The 24,375-nt window shown below is 35.6% G+C and overlaps 1 protein-coding gene across 2 annotated transcripts in view; it reads right to left on the minus strand.

Annotated features, from left to right (window-relative positions):
* Window positions 1–1,849: 1,849 nt before the first annotated feature.
* The window catches only part of LOC101625016 (desmocollin-3), a 36,083-nt gene continuing 13,557 nt past the window's right edge, over window positions 1,850–24,375 (minus strand). The window contains exons 6-16 of one of the 2 annotated variants that reach the window (XM_004683805.1): window positions 23,747–23,891; window positions 21,357–21,523; window positions 18,377–18,511; window positions 17,867–18,052; window positions 14,960–15,219; window positions 14,708–14,850; window positions 13,386–13,610; window positions 11,047–11,271; window positions 8,763–8,884; window positions 4,263–4,517; window positions 1,850–2,047 (exon numbers count right to left, since the gene is read on the minus strand). In XM_004683805.1, the coding sequence (XP_004683862.1) occupies window positions 1,850–2,047; window positions 4,263–4,517; window positions 8,763–8,884; window positions 11,047–11,271; window positions 13,386–13,610; window positions 14,708–14,850; window positions 14,960–15,219; window positions 17,867–18,052; window positions 18,377–18,511; window positions 21,357–21,523; window positions 23,747–23,891 (2,061 nt within the window). Of the gene's footprint in view, window positions 2,048–2,141; window positions 2,169–4,262; window positions 4,518–8,762; window positions 8,885–11,046; window positions 11,272–13,385; window positions 13,611–14,707; window positions 14,851–14,959; window positions 15,220–17,866; window positions 18,053–18,376; window positions 18,512–21,356; window positions 21,524–23,746; window positions 23,892–24,375 lie in introns of those variants that run through there. The other variant, XM_004683806.1, reaches the window with a different exon arrangement.

The following is a 24,375-nucleotide window of genomic DNA, read 5'->3' on the forward strand; positions in this document are numbered from 1 at the left end:
GTTGAACTAGTGGTAGACAATTTTAAAAAACTGCTCAAAAGTACATGGACTTGGTTATGTAGCACACAACAACTGAGAACCTCTCTCTTGTTAAAAGCTGGATTCTCATCATAAGACATCTCCCACCCATTCTCTATTAAATTACCTTCATCATCTGTTTTTCACCTAATAGGAAACGTTGCATTGCCCTATGTGTATGTGTTTATATATATGTGTGTGTGTGTGTGTGTATGTGTGTGTGTGTAAATGTATTTATGTATGTGTGTATATACATACATATGCATTTGTGTGTATACATATAACCTCAGTTCAATCTGTATTCATATAGAACATTGCCACTTCATGGGTTATTTCAAAAAATTGTGCCTCCAAAGTTGTGAAAATTTTATAGGTAGGTAGGTCGAGGGTGACGAGTAGGTCCCAGTTCTTAAGAGTTTGAAACTTCTTAACTTTACATAGTCTTAGTTATTCTTGTCCCAAATTGTCTTAAAATAGTGGTACCTAATGTTTGTGGTCTATGATTTAAAATGTGAAAATATAATGTGAATATATAATAATGTGAATTTAGACTTATCATAAGATTAGGTATCAATTATTTTAAGTTTAAACATCATTGTGTTCCAGGGGGTCTATTATGTGAACAAATTTGAGGAGCACTAAACTAAAGCTACACTTGGGAGATGTTATAAATTGCTCCAAGGATTAAAGTTTCTTTGTATTTATTTTTATTTTTATAATATTTTGTAACATTTAATGAGGAGTGTTTTTGAAATTTTATTTGAAGTATTTTATTTGAATGTGGTAGTGAATGAAAATGCATGCTTATCTCTTGTTGCTACTCAAATAACTTGGGAGTCTCTTTCTTCAACATATATGGCATAATCACAATTCACATATGGATAACATTCTAATTGCAAATGACTACAGAGAAAAAAATAAAAAGTCACATGTGCTAAACTTGCAAATGAAACTATGAATGTACAATACTCCAGAGAAGAAAAACAATTTTTTCTCAGCATAATTTGCGTTACTGGCAAATTATCAACAGTGGTCCAGAATCTCAGGGGGGAAAAAATGTTAAGACTGTGATTACAAGCTTGGTAGAAATTTTTTAGTATTTTTCATTAAAATACTGGCAATAACTCTGTCTTATGAACATAGTTTTCCTTCTTGAGAATAAGGAAACACAGATATATTCCTCATAGTAATCCATTTGTAAACCATAAAGCACATTTTCAAAGGCATAAACGCAACACACTTTTTTGATCTGCCCTTTCATGATGTTCTTTATATTATTGCTATATATCTTTGAGACCTTACGAGGGCATTCAAATAGGTAAGATGGCTCTTCATGATCTTGCTTTTAAGCAGAATGGAAAGAAAACTCTAGTATTCATAGGCATTACTAAGCATTACCGACTTTTTTAGAGCTAAAATATTCAACACAATTTGCCACAGTGTTTGAAATCATCCTATTACACGTAAATTAAATCTGGATGTAGAACAGAATTTCTACCCTAGGTAATTATTCTATCATACTCAATTGAGTACTTACTAGCTATTTTTGAACTCTAAGCAGACATTTTATAGACCTTAATTTGGATGCCATAGCTTGAGATTTGCTTGTTGTCTATTTACTCAGGAGTAAAAAGGGCAAAATATGTTTTTACATTTTAAACTTCTTAGAAAAAATATGCAACAAATTTCTATAAAAATACAAATTGGAAATGACACAATTAAAAATGTTGAAAAATCCCTGTACATACATATGCATATTAAAATTGAGATTGAATTTTATAATAACCCCAGAATGTCTGGAAAAGACATGCCTAATTGGAACATTTTAAAATTATCTTTTTGTGCATGTTTCTGCTAATGGTGTAAATTTGGCTTCTAAATTATTTAAAAAATCAAGACCATCTTCTTCTTGTTTTTCACTGCAGCAACCTACAGAACCAGCTGGAGATCCTCTTCCTTCATAGTTATACGTAAGAACATAATCTTGACATAGGGTGTGGTGTTCATTCTGATTACACAGATGCAACTTCTGCAAAATAAAATAAGGATTGTATTATTGCTTTAAACACACTGAAACATATGAACATAAAATTTATTTTTTATTTACCTTTTATGTTTAATTTTTAACCAGTGTGTCCTCTAATGGAGTCCTACATATAAAAAATGCACATGATTGATTGATAGCACAACCGCACCATAAAGTCAATATATTTTACATTTCTATTCCTCCTTAGAAATACAAAGATAGCATATATATATATGTATGTATATATACATATGCATATATATGAACATAAACTTTATATATGTATACGTATATATACATATACATATATATATATACACACACACACACTATATTTAAGTACATTTTCATTATCAATAAAGGGTTTTCCTCAGATTTTATATGTAGAGGTCAAGTTAGTCCACAATGGTGACAATATGTGTAACAGATAAGAATTTGACCTTGGATAGTCAAATAATCATAACTTTGAGTGAGAGGGTGTTATCAACTACCTATATGACCTTGAGTGAAGTGAAGTCTCACTTTCCCTGTGTTTAAAATGGCACTATAGACTATCTCACAAGGTCATTGTTAAGTGGTCAGATAACAGTGATAAAAAGCACCCCTATAAGGTCCAGCACATAGTAAATACTGAACAAGTGTTAAATGAAACAGCTATTGTATGCAGTTATATAACACATAAAAATTTTCCTATCAATTTTACAGAATGATGTTTTCAAGATAGCTAAAACATGACCAAAAAAAAAAAGATGAACAAACATTTCAATGAAAATGATAATAATTCGCATACCACACATTGCAAAGACCAGGTCTTTGAAATGAGTCCTAGCCAGATTCTCCTTCACTTTCTGTTAGTGGACCATCTAACAATTTGTCCAACTCCTTTGCCTTCCTTCTCCTTCCCTAACCCATTTCCCTCTAACCCAGACCTTATCTCTGGCTTACATCATTCAGTGTCTACCTTGATAACCCAGGTAGCTTTACCTTACCTGTTATACACCTGAAAACATATTCCTAAAAGTCCTTAAGTGTTCCGCTCAACCTGATCTTACATGAATATTAACTGCCTAGAAATAGAAAAAAGATTAGCACTTGAATGTGACAAGCAAAAAGGTTTTGACTGTATAATAAATTACAGCCACATCACAGAATGTTGCCCACTTTAGTCCCTCAAAGGACCAGAACATAAGTTCTGGTCTGATGTTTGTGTTACAATGATACTGGCTGGGCCCTCCCTGGTGGCGCAACAGGTTAAAATGCAGCACTGCAAGCTGGCCATAACTGCTTCAGTGCGAGTTCGATCCCCCGCTCTGGAGGTGACCCATATGGTGCAGCAGACCTCTCCTGTCTTGCCCGTTGCTCCCCTCATCAGTCTGTCTGTTCTGCTCCCTGCTCTGTCTCTGGTGAATCCTCTTACAACCCCCTCAGACCTGTACCCTAGTTCTGTATGCATAAGTAAATACATCTTTAAAAAAAAAAAAAATGATACTAGCAGTGTCTGCTAAAAGGAGAAAAGAGTGAATGCCAGGAAGAGTATTTAATCCAGTGATTCTCTATGTTGAATCACCTAAAAGCTTTAAAGACAAAGAAAGTCAAACCAATTATATCTGAAGCTTTCAAGGTGAAACACAGACATTAGCTTTTAAAGTTTCCCCAAAGGATTTTGATATACTGCCAAGACAGAAAATCCCATATTGAACCCCTCCTTTCTTTCACATTCTTGGTTTCCTTTGACTAAAAATACTTTACATTTTCACGGTGCTGTTGTGTTAAAAACAATTCATATAGATGAAATTATTTTTATGTTCACCTTAGAATTATATACAAAAGCAGATGTGATTTGAGGAGCACTGTGATCGTGAGGAAGATGTTTTTATATTCTCCTCAATCAAGAGAATTTGTAAATACACATGTAAAAATGAAATGTAACTTTAAGGAGAAAGATTAGAAACTTCCAGTTTCATGAGATTTTAGAAAGAAGATTATGACAGGTGAAATAAAATCCTCATGTAATAAACAATATAACATTATTTATTTATTATAATGTACACTTACATTGTTACAATGTAAAGCACAGGGGGTAAAATAACCAGTCAGAGAAAAAGAGGATGCACTGAAGAATAGGGAAAGGCAGGTGCAAAGTGGATGCTGATTTCTATGTCCTACTGCTCTCCACCAGGACAATTAAATGACAGTCAAATCACTCAGGGAAACTCACTTCACCAAGTCGGGGCTGAGTGAAATTATGCCACTCAGAGTAGGCCTGTCTGCAGGTGTCCATCTCTACATGTCCACCCCTGCAGGAATCCAGGGTATGATGGTGACAGGCACCCCGGCAGGATTCCAAGGTCTGGTGGCCTCTGACCATCTCAATGGTGTCTGGCCCTCCATTTTTCACTCCTGATCCCAGAGTTCCACAAAAGCCTTGGCAAGAGTTGTTGGCTGTCTGAGTCATAAACCCATTGGCAGAACACTGAAATAAAATAAAACAATTCAATTTGGGAGGAGATGGATTCCAAGTAAAGCCTCAGGAAAGCAATGGAAAGAAAACATTTGTTTAATCTTTTATTCATTCATTCACTCGTTGATTCAACAGACATTTATCATTTTCCAATCATAAGCCAGACAAGGGATGCAAAGATAGACACGGTCCCTGCGTGGCACCAAAAAGTTCTTATTCTAGTGAGAGAGAAAAATGACTCTAAGGGAATTACTTTCAGAACGGGATGACTGTGGAAAAATAGGTAAATAGAGAATGCTACAGAGGAGAAGTAGTAAAACTGAAACCCAGGGAGAACAGGTGGAGTAGACTGGAAAGTCTGAATTGGAGAACTCCTCAGGAAGAGCAGGGAAGATTCATGACCTGAGGGGGATCAGGTACAATCAGGGATTTCATGGTCCTCGTTTTAGCCTGGTTTGAATGACTACCACAGAGCTCAGAGAAAGAAGAAACTGGAAAGTTTCTAAGGGGACACAGCATAAAGACCTATACACTTAGGCTAAAAATTCAGGCTACCGTGAAGGCCTGGAGCATTCAATGAGGGGTTTTAGTAGTAGGGAGAAACAAAGCTATTTCAGTGCCCTCCCCTGGTGATGCAACAGGTTAAAGTACAGACTGCAAGCTAGCCACAGCCACTTTAGCATGAGTTTGATCCCCAGCCCTGGAGGTGACCCACATGGTGCAGCAGACCTCTCCTGTCACGCCTGATTGCTCCCGTCAGCAGTGTATGGCATCGATCTGCCCATTCTGCTCTTCACTCAGTCTCTAGTGAATCCTTTCACATGCTTGCACCTCTGGCCTAAAACCCCAGTTCTGTATGAATAAATAAATAAATCTTTTTTTTTTAAGCTACTCTAAACAATGTGTGTAACACAATAAGGAGACAAGTTTAGACTCATGAGATCCAGGAGGTCACTGAATCAGTCTAGATGATAACTAATAAGGACGTACACCAAAATAGATGAGTAATCATTAAAAGAAGTAGAAAGCCTTCACGGAGAGCTGACTGGTGTTTAGATGCACAAGGCATTAAAAGGCAAGGTCAAACATTGCTGCATGTGTGGCTTGTGCAGCTATATAGAGGACTCAACACAATGATCAGGGTAAGAGACACGTTTGTGGGCAAGGGGAAGGTGAATAATTCTGTTACTGGCATGGTGAGCCAGAACAACTCATGGGAGGTCCAAGATAAGAGTGAAATATGTGTATCTAGACCACAGATGGGAGCTCTGAGCTGGAGTTAAAATTCCGGGGTCACCAGCCAACAGGTGATATTGAAGTCATGGGGTTAAAGAGCTGACCCAGAGAAAACTGAAGACTAAAAGAAAAGGTTAGTAACAGGACCACAAGAAAAGTCATGTTTTAAGAGGTGGATAAATGAATTGGAGTATGACAGACTTGATCTGGAATAGTACTGACCTCATTCAAGAACCCAAGAAGAAAATGCTCAGAAAACAAGCAAAGAGAAGGCTAAGGTGGAGAGGTCAGTGATGGAGGAAACAATGTGAAATAAGAGAAGAACTGGTTCAGAAAATGTAAGCAGTTACTGACTCAATTAAAAAATGGCCGTTAGTGGTATTTTCTTTATCAAGCATGTCCAGGGAGTGTTATGAAGAAAAAAGTAATGTCACAAAAAATGGAGTATATATTTTTTCTTTCCAAAAGTTAAGTTAAGACAAAAAACAGGCCCTCCCTAGTGGTGCAACAGATTAGGATGCAGCGTTGCAAGGTGGCCTCAGCTGCTTCAGCGCAAGTTCAATCCCCCTCCCAGGAGGTGATCCACATGGTGCAGCAGACCTCTCCTGACCCGCCCACTGTGCCCCTCAGCCTGTTCTGCTCCCCACTCTGTCTCTGGTGAAGCCTCTCAAAGCCCCTGAACCTCTGGTTTGTACCCCAGTTCTGTATAAATAAATAAATAAATCTTTAAAAAAACAAAACAAAAAACAGATGTGGCAGGAGCTAGAGGGGAAAAGAGTTAAGGGAATGTTTAAAATGAAAAAGAATTAAAAGAACACAAGTTTTAAAAAGATAAATAATTAAGTATGAAGTTAATCAGAAGTTTTACACCAACCCTCTGGGCTACAGGTGAGAAGTTAGTTGCTGAGGTAACCTCAGCATATCAGTTCTAGTAGGAAGGAGACTGATAATTCCAGAACAAGATCGCCATTATGACTCCACCGTGACATCTTCTTACAAGTTTATGTGGGTTGCTAACTCTCTGGGGTTTTCAGTTTAGATGACTTATGGAATAGCTAATGTATTCATAAAAGTCACAATCACATTGTTTTAGTGAAGAAAAAAACTGGAGATGAAATCTGAAAAATGGCCATTAGGTGGCGCTGCTACCTTATTTTTTATTATGCTGTTGCTACAGTAACTGTTTTATCAAAAATAAATAAATTTTAGATTATCAAATCTTAATGGTATAACTTTGTGTGTGTGTGTGTGTGTGTGTGTGTGTGTGTCCACCATCAAGGAACTTGTGCTTAGACATACTTCTAAGCAAATGATAGAATTGAAAGTAAACTAAAATCAAGGTTAAATTCAGTGCTTTCACATTCTTTCTGTTCTCTGTTCCTTTCCATGGACTTCTATATGTGTTCCCCAAATGCATCCTCACCACGACATGAACAATTTCTTCCAGATTTACTTTTCCAGTCCTGGTTTTTCACCTACCACCTAAACCTAACTGAATGTCTAATTCAGATGCAAATGTGGTTTTCATTGTATTAGAGGATGTTTGTTAAAATATTTTAGTATTTTGTAAAAATGTGACTTAAATGAATGTAGCATAAATTAGTAATCCCAACCCTTGTAAGAAGTGCTCCTAACAGAGACTGGCTAAGTAGAGGTGAGTGTGATATGGGAAATGGCCCACCAACTCTGAACAATTCTATTTTCAAATGGAAAAGAACAAAATTATTAAGTAAAACTCAATCATTCCATTCTCTGATACAAAATAAAACTTAGTCTATACAAGGATCATGACAGAATGGATCCTATTTTTCTGAATGGGGAATAATAAGGTCCCACAGTACAGATGTCAAACCTAGGAGGGCATCATGATAGGGAGGAGAAAGAGGAAAAGACAATGAGAAAGGCAAATCCATCCCAGTACAGAAAGGCATGTTAGCTCACGGCTGTCCCTAAGAAAGCACCTGCCTTTTGTCTTCCACATTCCTGAGATCTTACTCTCACTGGTCCCTGGTGAGCACTAGCTGCTGGTCACATTAGGCCACTTTATGCAGTCTTGCCTTGGGTGTCCCTTACCAAGAGACTCAACCCAAAATTTCAGTGTAAGATACAAAAGTCCCATCTTCCACCCCTCTCGCTTCCCTTCTCCCCCCAGAGCCTAACAAGTTCCAAGCCTCTATTCCTACACATCATTTCTTCCATTCTAAATTAATTTACTTACTATTTGTAGAATAATCCCTAAATTTGCCATCTCCTTCCTTATTCCTTTGCCTGTTGTCTTCCTCTTTGGCTATTCCAATCGCTTCTGTCTCTTTCAAATCCTTCTTATCGTTCAGTTTCACAGTGACCTGTGCCTCTTTCACCAGATCTTTCTGTTAGATCCAGACGGCATGAGTGTGCTTGAGGATCATAATTATCTTTGAATCGTCAGAGTTCTGCCATATTGCTGCTAGTGGCTTACTGTCATGCTCCTATTTATTTTTTCCCCAAAAGTAGATTATATTTCTTATAAATACAATTCCTGCAGTCTTTACAGGAATACATGCCTTGTAAGATATTTTAATATATACTTGCAAAAAAATAAGAAATGTGTCAAACAATTCAGAGGTCCCTAAAAACACATAAGGAAAGAGGGTGGTAATAATCTTCTAATCTCACCTCCATACCACCCACATTTTTAAAGCCTAAATCTCTTTGATATTATCTTAGTTTACTTGAGAACTTTGGGTAAGTTGTTTCCTATTATAAATGATCAAAGAGTTTGATAAACAGAATATCTAGAAAGACGATAGAGAGCAGCTGTAAAAAATTATTATAATAAATTCACAACAGCAAAGAGAGTATGGACAAAGAATAACTAAAGCAACACATCTCACTACATAAATATTTGAATATTGATGGAAAATATACACCAAGAAGATCTGACAAATTAAAAATACAAATTAACTCCCAAATTTCAAAATAACTTCATGAATTATCAGAAATATTCAGAGATAAATATATCCATTTAAAAATACTACTTACCACTTTATCATCGCCAGGTGCTTCTGTGTTTGATATAATTAAGTTTTGCTGTGCTAAATCTTCAGGAAAACCTTTTCTGTTTCTTGCACCAACAATTCCGCATACTAAAGTTAGCAACACAGCTGGGTTTAAAAAAGAAAGGAAAGGGAAAAAAAATAAACCTGTTTAATATCTATAAAATAAAATGCTCACCTTTTACTTCTTATTATCTAAGATACACAGGAGGAAAATAAACCCACAAAGCATGGCGTCCATGAACTACCTTGGCCTTTCCAAGTTTCAAGCAGTGCACTTAGCTTAGATATTAAAATTTGAAGTGTTTTAATATGTATTTTGATTATGTTCTTCCAGACCAAAGTCTTGAAAAATTTGAATTCTACCCATGTTAAAGCATTTGTTATTTTGAGTAACACGGTAAATTTTTTTTAAGTTAATGATATGTATTTAAGACAAAAGCTTTCAAGACATTTACTAATTCCCAAAGGATAGTTTGCTTATAATGGAAACATGATGAAACAAGCTTTTATTTTTTCCCAGAATTGATTTTTCTGCAAATGTATTAATTCACCTACTTTGTATTTTGTCTATTTAGAATCTTCATTCTGTCAGAATTGTGGAAGTTTGAAATACGTGACCAAAAATGACTGAACCACCGCATTACAGATTGACAGGCTCTAACCTCAAATCTGGCTCACTGCAGGTTAACATATGGTCTCAGTGCTATGGTCTTTATATTTTTTAATTTTGGGGAGAAAATAAAAGAATACTAATTCATTATCTATGAAAATGACATGAAATTCAAATTCTAGTGTCCATCAATAAAATTTTACTAGAACAGTCATCCTTAAATAGTCTTTAAATATTTATTTTAAATGCTTTAAATATTTTTTATTAGCTTCTTTTTTGCCAAGAGGAAAAATGTGTTTGGTTACAACCCAAACCATAGACCTGCAAAGTTTAAAATTTATATTTTCTGGCTTTTTACAAAAAAAGTATGCTGAGCCCCATTCTATGTGACCCTTTATTTATTTTGAATCACAATCCTCATCCCCTCATTTATGTTCTCTAGCTACCATAATCTCCCTGTCTCCCTGCCGTTCCATAATTTCTTAAGACCTAGACATGCACTGGCCTTCACCTCTGACTGAAAATTCTTTCAGTGGATGTGCCACTTGCTGACTCTTTCTCCTCTTTCCCAAATCACCAAAGAAAACCTTCTGGAGGGGGTGGCGATAATGGAACCATCTACTGGAAATAGTGCTCACCAGCACTAACCTCCTCCCCACCCACCCACACCTACAGCACTACAATATCTCATTATTTCTCTCTATTTTTTCCTGCAACATTTGCACTATTTATTATTTTACTTTCACAACACAGATTGGGTTTTTCCCCCTTACTTTTGTGTATTTTGTTCATTGATGAATTCGAAGGACCAGACACAATACATATCATCATACAAGGTCTTCAATATATATTTACTGTGTTGAGTTGATTAAAAAGAGTGAACACTTACTAGCTTACTAGGTATTACCTGCACTGTTCCAAGCTGTTAAAGTAAATTAACTCAACCAATCTTTAGTGTTATCTCATAAAGTAGGCTACTACAATTATATCCTTTTACAGATGAAGAAACTGAAACTCAGTTAACTTGCCCCAGACCACACAGGTGTGTAAATGACAGAGTAGGGAACAAACCTAGACAGTCTGGTTCCAGAGTCTTCATCTTGACTACTACTCCTAGCTCAGAACAAAGGAAACAGCTAATCTATGTTGGAGGACTGGATGGAAATGGAAAGAGAGGAAAACAGTATGGTGGTATCAGAACTATATAACTGGCAAGAAAAAAAGTGGACAGACTCAAAACTGGAAAGATAGACCCAGGAAGAGAAAGAGCTGCTCTCTTACCATCTGTGTAAAAATCTCCATGTGGCTGAAATGGTAGGAAGACATGAAATGAAAGAGACCTGGAGAGTCCTTTCATCTGGCAGAAGTCTCAGACAGCCAGGATGAAGACCAAGAAATAAAAGGTATACTTTGACAGATTTGATGCAATCTAAGGAATTTTCAACATATAGTCCAAGTAGAAGATCTGTTATGTCAAAATGAGCTTGCTCTCTCTCACAAAAACATCTGCCATCAGAACTCAGACAATAACACAACAGGAATCTGAAAAGGGGACTCATGCCTGATGGCTAGTTAGACCAAAATTGTTTTTACAAACTTTTTCCTGAGCTCAGATATTCATTAAACATTCGAGCTTCCTGCAGGTGAACAGACTTACTGGAGAGCAAGGCTATGCCCAGCAGAATGGCGAGAATCGCCCACTTTCCAAGGACAACTCCCGCGCTCCTCGAGGCCGCCGGACACTGGCTCGGGTGTGTGCAGTCACACAGATGGACACGCACGGTTTTGGTAGCAGATTGACCTTCTCTATCTTTTACAGTAATAGGAACATCATATTCTTGAAATTTAGCGTTTTTCTGGTAGGTAAGTCGGGCAGCTGTATCTAAAAGAAAATAAAAGAATATATGTTTGATCACTTATTCCTTCCTTAGCTCATCATCATTTATTCCTTCCTTTGTTAAAGATACTTCTCTGAGAAAACCACCTGACACATAAGTGAATAAAAATGGAAGATTATCTTCAACCTTTTAAGCACTGTGCATGTGTTGCCCATTGCAAATTTTTCAAAGAGACTGAAAGAAATAATTTGGCATTCGAGTAGCCCAGTAGTATTTCAGCAACATTTAATATTCTTTTATCTATTCCCTGAGCTGCAAACTAAACAAAAATTTATACTTCTATAGACTCAGTTTATGACAGTCAACAGATTAGCAATAACAGTTTCTCACAAAGGATGTCTTAAATTCATATTATTTTAGCCATTTACTTTCTGGTATTTGTCTATTGTTTTTACTGGTAAGATAATTCTTCAAAGCACAAAAGACTCTTTGAGATTGATGGCTCACATTTCAAAGTAAACTCAGTCACATAGGTTAGGTATAAACAAAACACAAAACCAGACATATCTATATTATACCAATAGATTTTTTTCTACTATACTATTTCCCAAATCTTGATGTCTTATTTAATGATGTTATTATCAACTGACCAAAACTGTCACACACCTTCAATGGCAATTACAAACTTCCTGAATTTTTGCAGTGCATCAAGTAAAATGATGAAGTGGCATAATGACCACCCAGAAGTCATCTGTAAGTTCTAAGTCTTGTCTAAATACGTTGTGGTAGCTATACGAATTTCACAGAACTTTAGGTATGTTGTACCTCTTATCTAAAGTTTCCCAGAGAGATGCAGAATCACTTCTTGAATGTATCTGAAACTCCTGGGGTCCATATTGTATCTAAGGTTAGGGTCCTTCCAGCCCCTCCCTTCTTTCAAGAACACAGTTGAGTCATTGTCACGTCTCATTCATTCACACACAGCAGCCTGTGATTTTTTCTTTGCTACTCAACTCTGCCCTGAGCATGCCCTCCTATTACCAAAGTCACCTGTTTAGGATATAAACCAGGCATGGCACTGCCTGGCCACACCCACTGTCACCTACTATACAAGGATCAGTCTCCTCGATATAAACTCTTCAGCAATAGAGTCCATTCTTCCTCCCATCCAATCTCTTGGCTTTCTTACTGAGACCTACTAAGCTCTGTACTGATTCACTTATTCCTCTAGTATTTCCTTCTTTTACACATATGTCTTCATCAATTATTGTTCAAATAACTACTTATTAAGCTGTTAGTGTCTCTTTCGTCCTGAGCTAAAGTACCGAAATTACAGAAATGGGTTACAAATATTCTGAGAAATTCATGTAATAGAGAGGAAAGGTATAAACAGATAATAATATAATAAGAAAGGAGTTTTTATAAAGGTAGGAAGTTATTGTGCTACCCCTACTTCAAGAAAGACTTCATGGACAGGAGTCCTTAAGCTGGAGTCTTGTCTATCTACTGAAGCTCCATGTGCATTCCCCAGGCTCTGCAACATTGCCTGGTGGGTAGTAGGTGCTCTAGAAATAATATGCATTACTGTCAAGTAAAGGAATAGGAGGGAGGTACTTTCAGCAGAAGAGAAAGATTACACACTGTATGAACGGTGTGACATAGTAGCAAATTAAGAATAAACTATGGCTTATGTAGCTGCACCTATACCCCAGCCTCCCAGAAACCACCATCCACAGGTGACTTTCCTGAAGGCTCCATACCACTTCCCGTTTCCTTCTAGAGTGCCTTAAAGTGCTAAATGCATATAATCAGATTCTTCATTCCCAGAGTTTGCTTACAGTACAATTTAAATGGCCTGTTGTCTCTTACCTACCTGGAATTACAAAACACCTGGTCTTAATTATAAGCCCCCATTATTTTAACAAAGACTTTTTTTCTTTGTGGTAAACATACTTTTTACCTTCATGAAAATTATGATTTATTTCATCATTGCTCTTAAATGAAATCTATAGCATAGGCCCTCTATGATATTTATAAACAGTTAACCTTCTGAAATAGTTAATGAGAATCTATTTTGCATTACAGTTCAAGAGACTAAACAAGTCAATCTATTCTCAGTTCTCTCAAAGCATGTAAATTATTATTTTTGATTAAGTACCATTAACTTTGGTGAGAGCCCATATTTTGTTGATTTCTGGAGAAGAGTTTGCCAAACTGAAATAAAAAGGAGCACCATGGATGGGCTCATCAGCATCAAAAGCTGAAATGTCAGTGTACCCCATCTTTGGCTTGCAAATTATTAGATAATTTTGAAGTATTTCTGGTGCGTTATCATTTATATCTTCAATGCTTACTGCAAGTGTTCCAGTACATGATCTATTATCTGGAAAGAAAGGAAAAGGATTTAGTGTTGTTTGCAAAGTCTTTTGTAGTTTCTTAAGAAAAACTAATCAACTAGATTATACTTATGATACATGACGTTCCTTTAAAATAAACTAAAACCTAGAGGAAATTGTACATGAAAATGACAAATGGAACCTGCAGACGATCTAAAATGGACATTGCTGTTGATTATATCAGATACAATTTCTAATAAAACGTTTAGTAGAATTATTACCAAAGAATAAACATAAATGTGTAAATTTGAAACTATCTATTTCCTTAGGTTTCTTTCAGGGTAGGTGTTAAAGAGCAGGAAAATAACTACTGGATCATATTGACCTAATTACCAGCTAGGCCATTTAAAGTTTCAAGTTAGACAACACTCCTGCCCACATGTACTATGCAGCTAGCTACCTCTCCTTTTCTTTCTCCTTTTCCTAATAAACCTTTCCTGTTACTATGTAAAAACTAAATAAAATAGATTCTCAATTTATAGTGATATAAACATATCTAGAAGAATCTGATGAGAGCATTTCATATAGGCCTAGACTTAAGTTTCATCATTTTCCTTTAACATAGCGATTTTTGAACATTCGAGGTTGTTCCATGCTAGGGATATAAAGTTAAGAAGACAGCTTGTGACCAAGAGGTTTCACCTTGTTAGATAGCTAAGAGGAAAATAAAGTCTCTGTGATTTCACTTGTATATAGAATGTATAGAAATAAAACAGTAACTTAAAACAAGCCAAAATAAACCCTAGAAATCTGACTGCAGAATTGAAGTTACCAAAAAGGGAGGTTGGGTTAGAAAATAAAGGGGAAAGGACGATGGGGCAGAATAGGGGTGCTTTAGAAGTGGGTGTAGTATGTCACATACACCCGAAGAGTGTGATACTGTAGCTCTTAATTTTATCCAGTGTTGTAAAACAATATAAAAAATAATTGATAAAAATGATAAAAAATAATACAATCTAATAGGAAAAAAAGAAATTTCAAAGAATTCCATATATTTGCAAAGGTAATAATTCTGTGCAAGAATAATTATCCTTTTCTCTCCACTTCCTTTACAAAAAATAGCAAAAGAAAACGTTTTCTTTACCTTTGTCTATCGCAAGGACTGTAATGTTATATAAGTCATTTCTGGGAGACGCAGCCTCCCTGTCCAGGATTTTGGAAGTTATGATTGTCCCTGAAATTTCATCCATGCTAACCCACCCTTTAGGGTCATGCAGTTTTTTGTATCTGTTAGTAAAAAATAAAAAGACTTTAATAATATAAAATGCATTCAAATAAGCTGCTGTCTCAATGATCACAAATACATTATTCGCATGTGATTTCTTTTTCTTTGTACCTTAAACCATTGCTGTTTTTAGTTTCAGGGTCATATGCCTTATAGCCGCGGATTTTTGACCCCATTTCTGAGTTTTCTTTAATCCGGATATACTGGATAGCAGGGCTGCATTCGGGCCCTTCATCCTGATCCTTCACATGAACTGTGACCAGGGCTCTGCTCATGGCTGCTGTTCTGAGCACAACATCTCTAGTAAATGGAGCTTCATTGGTTACTCCAACTTCCAGCATCACTTTATGATTTTCTTCATAATTCAGTGGCTGTAAAATAAAGCACATGTATATTTTACCTGAGGGTAAAATATATTTGGTATTTCAAACAGGAAGTGAACTTTTGTCCATCTGAACAGTTCTATATATATTGTGTTCCCATTTCATCAATATTGGCTTTTAGCCTGTACTAAAAATAAAAGCTGAGTCATCATTAAACCTTTAACAATTGGTTCAAAGTATCTGCAAGTGGATTTATAGAATTATGCAAAAGCAGTGCCTGTAATAATTTGACAGGGCTTTCCTACTAAGAGAAGTGATCCTGAACCAGGAGATAAAACAGAAGGATAACAATGTTCCTATGACCTTGCTTAAAGTACAAGTAAGAAGTCATCTGACTATGTAGGAGAAGACAAGTATGTCTAATCTGTTGCTTTTATAATTAGGGTACAGACATTTTACAGCTCATGTAAAATTAGATATTGATTTAAACATAACTGAAAAGAAGTTATGACTTTATTTTCAATTAGGAAATATATTCCAAATGTTTATTTCAATTATCCTATTATGCATATAATTTAGGGATATTATTGAGCTTTTCCTTTTATCAAAATCCATCCAGATTCTCATTTCTTTTCAGGAATCTGCTTTGTTATTTCTCTGGCTCCTTCATTAATGGGCTAAATAAAACTTTTAGCTGTGTTCACAATTTTTATGAAAATTGTATTACTGACAATTTAAGAATTATTCCTTGGCATCTTCAGTTGTATATGCAATGAGATTCTCAAAGTGAAAATGCAGAGGAGTTAGAGAATCACATGCTTAATGATACTATTATCCTCATCATCCCATTTTACATAACAGTAAAATAGAGATAACAGGAGATAAACAGATTTTCCCAGGGCTAAAAGATACTCTTTTGTGTAGGCGTTTGAAGTCAAGTAGTGTGACTTGATTTCATTTAACTCCCACATCATAATCCCCTTGCTATTATATCCCATTTCATTGGTTCACCAGTATTTAAAAATTTTTGAGTCAATCCTTTGATAATTAGAGATTTTTAGATAGCATATCTGTTGAAACCCCTTATAACCCTGTTTTAACTTGCATGAAATGTTGAAGCACTTTTTCTTTGATTTTCCTTCTATTTGTCAAAATAAGTACTGGCTGAATACAGAAGAAAATCAAAACTGAATTCTCAAGTTTTTGTTTAAAGCCTTTTCCTACACGTAAGTATCAGTAAACCGAGATGTTCATATCATTACTTCAATAAGTGGTCGAGAAAATTTCCAAATCTTTGACTCGAAAAAAAAAAAAATCTATGAAACTTTATTTCTTACACACATCTCAGAAACTGGAGAGATGAGAGGTGTAAGGATTAATATCTGTCTATTTGTTGCTAATGAACACTACCACACAAACCCCATGTGTTGGTGTGCTCAAGCAGAGTCAGGGCAAATGCTGAACAAGAAATGGGTGGGAATTCGGGAAACAGCTTCCACTCTGCAGCATATCCAGTTACTTTTGAGCCACTTACATAAACTCCCAGTTGCTATAGCTGACTTTTTGAGACTGTCACTGAATATTGCTTTAGTGCAAAGAGTTTTGCAAATTTTGTCCAAATATCTTTATGATTAACTTCTTGGAGGATAAAAACCCTTTGAATACAGAATATAAAAAAGCAAAGCTGACTTTGCTGATATATAAACACTGGTTATTCTTTTTTATTTATTTTTAAAATATGTATTTTTTAACCTCATTGTTCATTTTGTGCATGTTTCCATCTCAGTTGTAACCCCCATGGACTTCCCACCACCATCTCACCCATGTGCCATCACCAAAGTCCCACGTGATCTTCGCACCCCAGTTTAGATCCTGTCCCCCCCACCCCACCCCCAATATCTCGGGTTTATAGTTGTTCACTGTTTTGTTTTTTGTTCTTACTTTATTACAACTGCTTTGATTTTGCTTTTCTTTTTTATTTAAGACTATTCTTTTGAGAAAGTTTAGTAAAGATTACACCTCACTGTAAGACTCTAATTCCTATTGCCCACTGCTATTTAAAATTTGCCTCCCTAAGTGAGATAAAGCCATTTAGATAAAAAATAATAATGATGATAAAGTTTCTGGGAGGCTAAGTAATGGTCTAAGTAATGGTAAGTAATTGAAGACCATAGGGGGATCCTTCTGACTAAGTCACAGACTAAGTCTGACTAGTGTCACAGAGATACTCTAGCAGATCTGAACTTGGATCTTTGTTTTGAATTTTTAATTCAATTAGTTTAAAGGGAGTGGGAATATTTATTCCTAGAAAAGGTAATTCTCAAATGTACAAAAAATTATTATTACACCTGTTTTGTATATTAGTCTTGAACCAGGCCAAAGACATGGTTTATAAGAAGAATAATTTAGGCATGGTAGCGGTAAGGAATCCTGGGACTCAGAGATGTAAATAATGAAGCGAGCTGCTAGCGAAGATGTGGAAGTGCCTGTAATTGAGAAGGTTCAAGCAAAAAGCTAGGTGACGAATAACTGCCAACAAAATTATACAAGAAAAGCAGGAGTTAGGTGGGAACAGGTAGACTAAATAGATCAAATTCCCTTCCAACTTCCAAAAGTTGATTAAACTATTAATCACTTAATGCATCAATTAAAACTGTTAACTTGCCAAGTTGTCAATTACTCATTATTACTGTACCTTTACAACACATAGAACACCTTCATTAGATTTTTTGTCTGTACTGATTTTGAAATTTCCATTTTCATTGCCCTTTAAAATGGTAAAATTGGCTCTCCAGTTGGCAGTGTTCATTAAATCCTTATCATCTATAGGTATTCGTAAGATTTCCACATTGTATGCATTTTCTTCTACTGACACTTCATACTGAAACAGAAAGAATTCATTAAAAATTTACTTTATAAAAAGAACTTTTACAAAGAAAGTTAAAAAAGTTTCTTGCGCTACAAAAATACTTGTTCCTAGAGATTTTTTACTGGCATTAAAAAATACCATGAAGATTAATGTTATTGATCTTTAACAAGTAGAAGATAATATGAAAATTACTCATACAAATACATTTATGTCAGCTAAAGTAAACATATATGTGTCAAAGTATGCTACACTCCATATTATCCAGTTTATCCATTCCAATTAAATAACAAATGACAATTGACCAAATATCGAGGGATTGCAATACTACATACTCACAGCACTTTGTCTGAAAGTGGGTGGATTGTCATTTGAATCTTTTACAGATATGAGGCAAGTTGATGTACTCATCAGTCCAAAAAACTGACCATCCATGTCTTGCACTTTCATTATTAGTAAGTATTTGTCTACAACCTGAAAACAAAGCAATATTAGTCTTGAAAATATTTGTTTAGATTTACAAATGAAACTGCAATTGTACATTATTGTGTCTGTGCATATCCATCATTTATTTATCACTTGTGCATTTGATGGATAGGAAAAGCACTGAAAAGGTAGATAGAGGATAAATTCAAAGAGCTGTAGGGAGAATTTAGATGTATGCTTTAAGGAGTGATAATGGATAAAAGCTTTGTGGGAGGCCGAGGGAGGACAAATTGAGAACATCTGAGTTTTAGAAAAACTAGTCATTTAGTGTAATAAGAGGCAGTGGAGAAACTTTAAGGAATTTTTGTCCCCAAATGTGCAATTGGTATCTGGTTTTATCTAATTCTGAGTTATTTTAGTTAGCATAATTAACAATTGCTATTTTAGTTTGTCTTTGGGGGCTTGATAGAAACTGACTTCACTAGAAATAATATTCATGAAAAGGTCTGAACATAATTTAGAGCAAACTGAACTGCAGTCAAAGAAATCAATTAAAGAGTTTCTGAAATAGTCTAAGATGGTGTTTCAAATCTGAAGCTGAGTAATGAGGATGAGAGAAAGTGTGACAGAAAAAGTCACTTGAGAGTCAGGAATGAGTCTAACTTAATAATGCTTTATAAAAGAAAGAGGGAGTCAGAATGATGTTCAGGTTATCTTTGGTGAGTGGATAAGTAAATAGGTGAATAACCAAGAAATACAGAAGGAAAGATAGTTCTCTGAAAACATTAATATTTCCTCAAGGTTGTAAAGGAAGAGTGAAAAGAATGAGGTTTTTTTGGTTTTGTTTCTTGTTTTTTTTTTTTTTTTTTGCATGTACTGAATTTTGAGTCTATAAGAAATCTAAGGAGAAAGGCTCAAAAGACATGTGGATAATGGTCTCATCTTTACAAGACAGATGACAGCCAGAAAAACCAATCTGGGAATGATCAGTGTATAGATGGTAGTTAAAATTAAGATAGGGATCCAATTAGCTAGGAGAAATTAAAGGAAGAGGGGAGGATATAAGGACAGCAGCATATAGGCACTGGGAATAAGAGGACCAAGCAAAGAACACTACAGACATAAAAAAAGGATCAGAGGCCCTCCCTGGTGGTGCAGCGGGTTAAAGCACAGCACTAAGAAGCTAAAGCCGCTTCTGCATCAGTTCGATTCCCGCCTGCCCCGGAGGTGACCACATGGTGTGGAAGACCTCTCCTGACCCGCCCGCTGCTCCCCTCAGCAGTGTGCTTCGTCGCTCTGCCTGTTCTGTTCCCCACTCTGTCTCTGGTGAAGCCTCTCACCGCCCCTGAGCCTCTGGCCTGTACCTCAGTTCTGTATGCACAAATAAATAAATGTTTAAAAAAAAAAAAAAAAGGATCAGAGACACAAGAGAAAAAACAGACACAACAGAAATAACAGAAATGTTATAGTACATGCCAGCAATAAATAGGAGATTGTTTATTGTTTATCAATTGTTGAATTGGTGAATAAAAAGTTAGCTGTTGATTTATGCACATAGGAGTTACTTGAAGACAAATGACCATCAGTTATGGCAATCATCTGTGTTGCATTTCTGCCCTCTCTTGCTATGCTTTAGCCATACCCTATGTTCTTCACCCTTCTTCCTTTTCTGTGTCCTCCTACCTCTTCCTCAGTCTTCATTTCACTCACTCCCTTCCATTCTCAACCAGAAATGGTCCACCACAGACTGTCCCAGGACCCATGATAATGTTTTTTCTTTTGCTAAATTGGTTATTTCACTTGTTCATTTCCTCACTTCCTTTCTATGTTCCCACAATGTACTTTGTAATTGTTCCCAAAATAATCCCAATATTTTTTGAACAAGCAAATAGACCTGGTTTAAACCCCAACCTGTATTTTTACAAGCTGTGTACCTCAAATTACTAATTTTTCTATGTCTCATTTTTCAATCTGTACAAAGTGAGGAAAAGACCATTTAATTGCTGGATTCTCACATACATCTGCTACTCAACGGATACAAAACACAGTCTCTCTGTCTTCCCCAAATTTCCCATGTACTATTGCCATTATGTGCTTTTTCACATAAGGTATTGTAACCTCATAAAAATTACAATTAAAGATGTTCTATTTTTTGACTCCTTTTCGTGGGATTTCTCCTTCACTCTGTTTGCTTTAAGCATCAAACCCCATTGATCTCCTCTTTTTTTCTCTCTCCCATTCACACTGTTCCTTTGACTTATTTTAGTTGTAATAGGAACCAGATAGGTTCTAATAAGTTATTTTATACATGTAAATTGATTAATCTATCTCACTCAAAGCATGATTCTGAGTTGAATATAAGTTGACAAAATAGATAAGGTAACAACAACAAAAATGACAATATTCGGTGCACTAATTTGACATGATTAACCCAATCTTTCTGACTGTCACGTTTGCCCCCTACCGACTGGATCTAACAACTGTCTAGATTAACAAGGAAATTATGAAGTTAACATGATGCACAAAGAATTAAACTATAAAGTGTAATATACATGAAATAATGCTATTATTACCACTTCAATGGTATTATAGATATTTAAATAATCCATCAACTTTATCTCACTCATTCTTTCCATGTCTGGAATAACTGGATAGGACTCATGAAAACAAAAACAACTGTTGTTTACATGAGAAGTAGGCTTGTACTGAGCTGGAACAAACAAGTGGCACCCAATAAATAAATCTTAATAAAAATAAGTGGCCAGGAATGCTTATTTTCTTTTGACTAAATAAAATAAAATTAGAAACTCCTAATCCACTGTATAGTAAATACCAGTAAGTGGGTGGGGGTTCAACACTCAGTAAGTGAATAGGTGCAGAGTATGCAAGCTACCTCTCTGTCCATATTATGAGAGACGGTGGTGATTACACCTGTGCTGGGATGCACAGAAAAGAGTCCAGGTGATCGTGGTACTTGCTCCAAGATGCTGTACTTCAGGCGTGTGTGCATGGTGTCTGGCTCATCTCTGTCTGTGGCACAAACCACACCCACTGTCGTACCTACATGTTTAAAAAAATTTTAATTTCCAGAATTAAAAAATACATTTAGAAGCATGTACATTTTTGAAATTTATTTTTACATCATTCTTCATTTTATGCCCTTTTTCATCTCGGTTGTAATCCCTATGGACTTCCCACCAATTCATCCGTGTGCCATCACCATAATCCCGTGCACCTTTCCTACCCCATTTCTGATCCCATTCCCCACTCCACCCCAATAAAATGTCTCTGGTATATAGTTGTTCATTGTTTTTCATTTATTATAATTTCTTCCCTACCAACTCCCCCTTTATGTTCCTGCTATTAGTGAAACAATCTGGTAATTTTTCTTTTTCTTTCTGGCTTATTTTACTAAGCATGATCATTTCCAGCTCCATCCATGTTGCTGCAAAAGGCATGAGTTTATCTTTTTGACTGCTGAGTAATATTCCATGTGTACATGTACCACATCTTTTTAATCTAGTCATCTACTTTTGGGCATTTGGGTTGATTCCATGTCTTTCCTATTGTAAATAGTGGACACCTAATTTGAAACATATTTCTTACCAGAAGATTTCATCTTTAGATAGTTCTGATGAAGATGATTTAAAATTTACAATATGAAACATATGAAACACTTTGAAGCTAGGAATCAATGTATGCTTAACTTGGCTGGAAGCAAGTTACTAAAAACTGAATTTGTTACTCAAGAATAATTTGAACATTCATTTCCATATACTTCAATACCAAACCTTAAGAGAAAAAAATCATGTCTACAAGAATCAGATTCTTTAAATTAAACTTATGATTAATGCATAAATGAAGACCAATTTGGTGTACAACTCTATAGATTGGTAAACTTGAACTTTCACTTCCCAATTCCCTTTTATGATATTTTCTCACCAGCTTAGGACTCATATAATTCTCAGACAGGGTATTCATACTATTTAATACTTGAGGAGAATTTAAGTCAACTTTTTCTCCAGTTAGTACTAATTACCATCTATATGGAATGTGAAAATACCGCCTTGATAAACACAAAGTATTTCCTGTAACAGAGTACACAGGTAGCATTTTCATACTATATGGCTAGTGTTCTAATTCCCATGAACATGTGCTCCCTAACTCCATTCTTCCTATGGCCTTGCATGTAAGGCTGGCCTGAGAAAGAATATATAGAATAGTTGGGTATGCTTTGCCCAGTTGCTATTTGTGAGTTTAGACAAACCCAGTGCACACCAATTACTTCAGATCATCACAGCCTTAAACTAATCTGAATCTACTGTTGTGAGACATTTTAAGTACATTGGACTGATCTAAGCATCAAAGTGTTTGCCTTGATTCTTCTATTACTGCCAAAGATAAAGAATCTGCAAGAAAGAGTTTGAAACCACCCACCCCTCTTTGAAAAAAGAAAAGAAAACTGTAACAGAGTCATAGACTTGTGAAACAAGAAATATTATAGGGCATCTAATGCAATTAAGTCATTTTACAGGTCAGAGAACTCAAAGGAACTTCCATGAGTTCCCACAGTAAATTAATAACAGATCCTGAATCAAAACCTGGTTTCCTAAACTCCAAAACAGTGATTTTTATTTTTTAATTTTACCATGTGAATAATAGAGGTTAACATATATGACATAAAATTTTCAAAGCAAAATATTGAAGGGAATAGCAGATATAATAGTGCAGTGAGGATCTGACTAGGAACTTTGATAGGCAAGTGAGTGAAGTCACCCTTGATGAGTGAGTCTATGTTCTTTCAACTTTACTGTGAGTGCTTAATTTCCATATTGCAAGTCTCACAAGACAGTGAATACCACATGAAGGGCCAACTAAAATAAAGCACCCTTCTACACTTGGGAGTAAGTGCTTAGGATGGAGAATATATGATAGTAAGCTTCATGAAAGTTATATCAGTATTATTCTAAATCAGAAGTAGAAAAGTACTAGTGTTAAGAGTTAAAAATATTGTTAAACACTTTCATAAAGTCTAATAAAATACCTGCATTTATTTGAGTTTTATTGCATATTTTGTCCTGAATATTGACCAGCTACAAACTCCTGAAATATCCTGTAAGTTGTACAGTTATTGAATTTGAGGAAATTAAATGTATCTGGTAAGGAGATACTGGTCCAGTGTCACTTCAGAATGATCTCACCCTGAGTATAAAAAGTTCAATGTCTCCAAAAGCATACTCAAATATTCTTAACAATATATTTTAGCCTTACAAGTTCTCTTACCAAGTCTGCTACTTTCTGGAACTTCAAAATTATAAACTGCTTCTGTGAAAATAGGACGATTGTCATTTTCATCCTCCACTCTGATGGGCAGTGGAAGAGGTGCATCTGCTGAATAACCATCAGCAGTCAGTGCATAGGCAATCAACTGCAAAGCAAGAAAAATAGGTGCAAACATCATTAATCAAAGGTTTAAACTAGAGAGAATATTATCTTTTAGCTACTACCCTCTTTGCAAATCTTTCCTATAATAAACTACTTCAAAAATTTCACTTCAATATAATATTAATCATCAATAGCCAGGGGGAGAAAAGATTTTAAGTAGTGTGAAAAGCAACCACTATTTGGCAGAAATGGCTAATGTCAAATAAAACTTAAGCCGTATTATAACAAAGGCAGAGACCACTCCATTTGACTGAGGGATTAAATGTAAATATAGAGATCTGGCTGATAGTCTTAATTCTCTCCTTAACTAGAATATTCTATTGAGAAAAAATACTCACTACAGTAGGAAAAAACCCTACTGTACATCTAAATGTTTCCCAGTCTTGTTAATGCCCATCCCTTTATTCTTTTTATTGTTTTACTTTACAGATCACACATTTGTAGGAGCTTTTTCTAGCAAAACATAT

Source organism: Condylura cristata, unplaced genomic scaffold (genome assembly GCF_000260355.1).
Source record: "Condylura cristata isolate star-nosed mole 26May11 unplaced genomic scaffold, ConCri1.0 scaffold00016, whole genome shotgun sequence".
Classification (NCBI taxonomy): domain Eukaryota; kingdom Metazoa; phylum Chordata; class Mammalia; order Eulipotyphla; family Talpidae; genus Condylura; species Condylura cristata.